The sequence below is a fragment of the Metopolophium dirhodum genome, chromosome 1 (assembly GCF_019925205.1).
Source record: "Metopolophium dirhodum isolate CAU chromosome 1, ASM1992520v1, whole genome shotgun sequence".
Taxonomy (NCBI): Eukaryota; Metazoa; Arthropoda; class Insecta; order Hemiptera; family Aphididae; genus Metopolophium; species Metopolophium dirhodum.
Genome location: NC_083560.1, coordinates 137,339,163 through 137,345,858, shown reverse-complemented (window position 1 = coordinate 137,345,858; position 6,696 = coordinate 137,339,163). Strand labels below are relative to the sequence as shown.

Below are 6,696 nucleotides of genomic sequence, written 5' to 3'. Positions count from 1 at the left end.
AAAATCCTCATTATATAATATAATATATAAATATACTATTATATTATTATATCGGCTGTCGCCCGAACAGGATGGGGGGAGGGTTCTACGAACCACACTATAGCTATATCTACATTATTATTAGACATTTTATTATAATATTTGGGTTTTTCTATGACGTTATTATCAGTTCATTGGTAACTATAATAACTATTGTATATATATATATAATGGGTTCACCGGTGCTGCCCGACCGGCCGCTGTACGTCCGCACTCCTCCGTCGACACTCGACTATTCGAATCTGTACAGTAATTTATAATACTCGCCTGCTTGAGCTCGTGCGTCCTGCCAGTGTTTGTATTATACCTACTATAATCGTCTAATCGTTGCAGAATAATATAATTGAATAATCGATAATTATTTGTAACTAATAACATTTTTTGCGTGCACTTTAGCAGAGTCGCATAGATCATTTTTACATTATATTATAGTTTGTTATTTTATTTGTTGTGTCCAGTGTTAAATAGTAATACAGTAAACATACATTTTTTAATATAATAGTAACATCATGTCTACGAAACAACCGCTAAAGAGTCGTAAAGTAAGTACTATATTCTTTAATTATGTAATTTAAATTTAATAACATAAGCTTTTTTACCATTACCACGTAGAACCGGACGTATAATAAGCGATGGGTCATTGTTTTGTTTATGGAATCAAACGATTACAGTGTTGTGCCTGTTAATTGGCTAATTTTACCACCAACATTGGAGCTAACAGCGTTAAACATTTCAGTAGTTGAATTTTGTCGATGGCCTCCATTTAATGTTACTAGCGTTGAACTAACAAACGCTTATGATCCAGAAGATTTATGGGGTTTATTCAAAATTAAAATTTTGTCCAGTAAAATATATGGTAGGTACTTTATAAAAAGTTTTAAAACATTATAATAGGTTCGATTAATAATTAATACAAGTCAAATAAACTTGATACCTATTTGACATTACTTCATAATTCAAATTGTACCTAATTGTATTGGTTTACTTAGTCAATTTCAAAGAAGCCTGGCATCAACGTGTGGAGATTGAAAGTTCTGCTACAGAAAATGAATCTGAAGTACTCAAAAAGAAAAAGAAAAACCACCAAAGAAGTTCATCTGAAGATGACAGTGACTTTGAGGGTATGCCTTCTATTTTTATACTTCTTTAAAAATTAGATATTAATTTATTTTTATTTAGATTGTAGCTTTTCAGTAACACCTATCAGCAAAAAACTAAAAAAAGATGTGCCGATAACATTTACTGAATTGCTGGTGAGGAATTCCGATGAAGAATTCAATTGTGAACTAGAGTCTGTATCACCACCGGCAGTACAAATTGCAGCTAGTTCCTCAGTATCATACATAGTTAATGATAACATACATATGGTAATACAAATTTAATTTTTAATTAGGTATTTAAGCACTGCAATAGTTAAATTTTAAAAGGTTAAAAATAAAATAGTATAGGTACTATGTTTTAATATAATATATAATATAAAATATCATTATATCAATTTAAATTTATAAAATATTAAGTACCATAAAAAATTAACAATTGAACCAAATTTATTTTCATTTTGATGTGGAAATTAATATTTAATTGATAGCAGGCAACGTCTCAGGTTGAAAATACTGATGAAATACAATTATATGAACGATATGAACCATTTATTGTTCCTAATACCTCATATAGTACAACCAGTGAGTATACTTACTTAGTATTTTATCTGAATTACCTATATTTTTGAATTAACTACTTCAATATTATTAATTTAAAATCAGTACAAATATTTTTTTGTTATTTTTTTATTACATAGATACTGGTAGTTTAAATCAGAAAATCCTTGATATTTTAACTAATATGCAATTGGAACAAGTCAACATTAAAAAAGAGTTAGTGGCATCAAATTTAATTTTGAATCGATTACTTACAAAAGTTGAAGTTTTGGAAACTAATTCAAAAAACAATAATTTAAACTCTGCAATGGCTAACCAGTATATTGATTCAAATTTTCTTTCATTATTCCCAATTAAAGATAAAGATGAATTTTTATCAGTTGAATCGAACATAGTAAATGAAATGGACTTTGTGTTGAAACTAGTATGTTATCTTTATAAAAAAACTAATTTAAACTTAGAAAATTTGCTTTCAATTTATTCTTATATTCCTATAAATAATTTTAGGAATCATTCATTAAAAGTATTGGTGGATGTGGACTAAAAAGTAATATTACAAGGGTGTTACAAAAAATATTTAGTGATGAATTTGCTGTTATCTCTACGTGGACTGGACGTGGTAAAAATATATCGATTACAATAGGAAGTTCTGAAGTGATAAAACTAATAAAAAGTTATTTAATTTACTATATTACAAATGAATTACATATTAACATATATTATAATATACAGAAACAATGATTTTTTTTAGGGTTTATTAAAGCTAATTCCAATGATGTATTAACGGATTCAGAATTTGAAATCACTGTTGCTAATTGGCTTAGACATGCAAACACTCGTTTGAGTAGAGCAAAATAATTTTAATAAAAGTTAGTATATGGTTATTTTGAATACATTGAATTTTGTAGTTAAATAAAAAAGTAATTAAATATTTAAAAAAACCTTATTTAAAGTTGAACATAACATTAAAATAAAAATGATCGGGCTATTTAAATTTTTCCACGGATAAACCAATGTTTATTATCCCCTCTAGGTAGAGGTATTTCTTAGCTTAATTTAGTTATGCTATTTTAAAATTAGCTATTAGACTTAAGTTATCAATGTTATGTTACTTCTTATCTTGTATAATATATTGTACTCTCTGCCCTCGCAGGCGTTACTATGGGTAAAATAATAAAAAAAATTATTCTCGTTTAATATAATATAATATGTAACAAACAAATTAATATAATATTAATACTGGTTTTCAATTCTTATTTTTTTGTGGTGCATTCAATTTAACTTTTTTAGATTGAATTACTTTTAACCCCTATTTGTGGACTAATTATTTTATTAATATTTTTTCAGATTTGCAGTTCAAAGAAAAAAGATTTATCTCTCATATCAACAAAATATTTTAGAAGAGTACTAAAAGCTGAACAACAAAAAGTAAATTTGAATGTTACGTCCGTAGTAAATAGTAATAGTATAAATTGTGTTAAGACAAATATTACAAACAATGATTTACCACTAAAATTATCAGTATTGGTGAAAGATCCCATGATACCTGAATGTTTGTTAAATACATTAAATGTTGAAACCGTCCAATCCAATAACTTTAATTCGGGTTTTGATGCTTTTAATGATCCAGTTATAACCAATCATGACCCTATGTCGGAAGTTGATGTACAGAAAAATGTATGTATAACAGATAAATTGCGTCTATTAATTATTAAACACAAAGTTTCTCATAATTTTTGTAACAGCTTGCTTCAATTATTGAAAAGTGAAGGTTTAGACGTTCCAAAAGATATTAGGACTTTGATGAAAACTCCTAAACTCCATGATATTGTCGATATTTCTGGTGGTTCCTACATACATTTAGGTCTAAGAAATATGCTACTACCTATTTTAATTAAAAATAATGCTCAAATATATATTAAATCCCATGTATTAGAGATAGGTCTCAATATAGATGGCCTTCCTGTATCTAAAAGTTCTAAAAGTAAAATTTGGCCAGCATTAATATCAATTTTAAATTTTAAAGAGCTAAAAGAAAATGTTATACCTATAGGCATTTTCCATGGATTTCAAAAACCCCTTTCTATTGAAGAATTCTTAAATCCATTAATAATAGATTTATTGGATGTGTTAGATAATGGGTTGACTGTAAATGGGTTGTTTTTTACTGTAAATATTTCAAATGTTTCATGTGATAGCCCGGCGAAGGCGTTTTTACTTAATGTTAAGGGTCATAATGCATATTTTGGCTGTACATTATGTATAGAGGAAGGTACATATTTGGAACATCGTATGACTTATCCTGGTTTAGATGCAACATTAAGAACTGATGAGTCTTTCAGAAGTAAAAAAGATGAGGATTACCATAAAGGCAATAGTCCTTTAGTTTGTTTACCAATTAATATAATCAATACAGTTGTGTTAGATTACATGCATAATGTATGCCTAGGTGTAGTTAAAAAATTAGTTGAATTTTGGGTGAAAGGTAATAAGCAAGTAAGATTGGAAAAAGATAAAAAAGAAAAAATAAATAATGAGTTAAAAAAATTAAGACCTTATGTACCTTCTGAGATATGTCGCTTACCCAGGGCGCTAGATGAAATTGAACATTATAAAGCCACAGAACTTAGAACTTTTTTATTATATACCGGTCAAATAGTTCTAAAGGGTAACTTAAAAAAAAAGTTTTATTATCATTTCCTATTGTTGGTTTATGCAATTAGAATTTTAATTTGTTCTGAAACCTGTTCTAAATATAATGAATTATCAACACAGTTTCTAAAGAAATTTGTTAATGATTATTCTGCATTATATGGTTCTCATTACATATCTTATAATGTACATAGTTTAATTCACTTACCATTTTATGTTCTTCTTCATGGTCCATTAGACAATTTTAGTTGTTTTCGTTATGAAAATTATTTACAAGAAATAAAAAAATCTATCAAGTCAATCAAATATCCTCTGCAAGAAATCTTCAATAGAATAGTAGAAAAACAAAAAATGTATGATACACTTCCTGCTCAATTACATAAACAATATCCTGTCTTAAGCAATGAAATAATACACAGTAATCCTTCACCTCTCTTTAATATAAATGATAAACTTTTTGAAAAAATCACTTTAGAACTAACAAGTACAATTATAAATGTTCTTAAAGAAAAAGATAGATACATAATGCTTACTAATAACACTCTTGTTATGGTTCAGCATATTGTTCAACCGAAAAATGAACCTCCTAATTTAATTGTAAAACAGTTCATCAGCTGTTCTGAATTTACTAATACACCAGAATCTTCTTTCAAAATCGGGGTTTACATGGTTGACACTTCTAAAATGTCCGAATTATATTGTATTAATTTAACTGATATAAAATACAAATGTTTTTTTATTAGACTATCCGACAATTTGGCATTGATCTCAACACTTTGTCATTTAGAGACCTAATTAGCGTGTACCTTCAGTCTAAAATTAACACATTATTAAGTCATTCAAACAAAATATATTATTCTGTTTATATTATATTATCATTAATGTTATTTTGCAAAGTACATTTTTAACTGTATACCTATTATTTTATAATAATTTAATAAACTATACTAGGTATATATTATATTATATGTATGCACTTTTTTATATTAAGATTGATTGTTTTCTTTTGATTTATGTATAATTTTATCTCAATAATATAATATAACTTTGAAAATTAACAGATTTAAATCATTCAAACCAACTATTTAAACATAACAACACTTATTTTGTTTGTATTATATTATCATTTATGTTATTTTTTAAATACATTTTTAACTGTATACCTATTATTTTATAATAATTTAATATACTATACTACCTATATATTATATTATGTGTATACACTTTTTTATATTAAGATTGATTGTTTTTTTTATTTATATATAATTTTTATTATTCAATAATTTTATTACATTTTATATTAATCTGATATAATATAACTTTGCAAATAAACAGATTTAAATCATTCAAACAAATTTTTATTCTTTTATATTATATGAATATGAATTTTGTATTATATTATCAATTAGCATTTATGTTATTTTGTAAATACATTTTTAACTTATACCTATTCAAATAAATAAATTGGAATTACTAAATTATAATTCTATTTTTTTTTTAATTTTCAATATAAATTAGGTAGTAAATATTGATTCATAGATATTTATTATTTATGCATAGGTAATACAGGTATTATATTATAAATAATCCATAATTATATTATCAGCATTGTATATTTTTAGTTAAACAACTATACAATAGGATCAAACATCGCAGTGATGTTTTTAATAACATCACATTGAGACAGCTATAAAACATTCGGTGATGTTTCATAGACGTTATAACTTAATGTGGAAGGAACATCGTGTTTGATTGTTGTAGAGATGTTACAAAGAGATGTTCAGTATATGTCTTATTTGTGACATCATTGCGGTACAAATACGGTCCAAGGGATGTTTTAAATACACTTATGGAACGCAATTTGTGATGTTCCATGTTTCATTGCAACAGCCCAGAAACGTCTGTGGTACAAATTATTGCACAGTGGGCGACCATCAGCGCCTCTTGTCACCGTCCTATCGAAGTATTTTTGACACGCCTTTTCCTCGATGGTGTATGTGACATTTCCTTCGAATTCTTCCATACGCCAAAACAACGGTAACATATGTTCTACTGTCATGTTGATGTCGGTATGAATTGACGTAAAGTGACACGCGATGTTGTCTGGCGGCTCCGTGTTACGATTACACACTGGTAACGATCCCAAAACTATCCATCCGAGTCTTGTTTCTTGGAATATAGGGCCATCTGCCGTGGGTTTGACCTGACGTTCACATATTAATTCATAAAAATGTGCTGCACCTATTAATATATCGATCTTTTGTGGAGACCAAAATAATGGATCGGCCAAATTTATACCTGGCGGTACATGACCTGTATTACTTATGTGTTTTGATGGTATATTTCC

General features: G+C 27.2%; 1 protein-coding gene across 1 annotated transcript; it reads left to right on the top strand.

The window, feature by feature from the left end:
• Window positions 1-304: 304 nt before the first annotated feature.
• Window positions 305-5,136, top strand: LOC132936344 (uncharacterized). The gene is made up of 10 exons (XM_061003059.1): window positions 305-581; window positions 652-895; window positions 1,029-1,160; window positions 1,219-1,406; window positions 1,628-1,721; window positions 1,838-2,121; window positions 2,205-2,370; window positions 2,449-2,566; window positions 3,045-3,125; window positions 5,093-5,136. The coding sequence occupies exons 1-8, from the start codon at window positions 549-551 to the stop codon at window positions 2,553-2,555; spliced, it is 1,248 nt and encodes a 415-aa protein (XP_060859042.1). The 5' UTR covers window positions 305-548; the 3' UTR covers window positions 2,556-2,566; window positions 3,045-3,125; window positions 5,093-5,136.
• Window positions 5,137-6,696: the final 1,560 nt, after the last annotated feature.

Excerpts from the sequence above, each read along its gene's own strand:
- LOC132936344 (XM_061003059.1), top strand. The coding sequence starts at position 549 with ATGTCTACGAAACAACCGCTAAAGAGTCGTAAA. Across the intron at positions 2,122-2,204 it reads TGGACTTTGTGTTGAAACTA|GAATCATTCATTAAAAGTAT; the intron begins GTATGTTATCTT and ends AAATAATTTTAG. Across the intron at positions 2,371-2,448 it reads AGTGATAAAACTAATAAAAA|GGTTTATTAAAGCTAATTCC; the intron begins GTTATTTAATTT and ends GATTTTTTTTAG.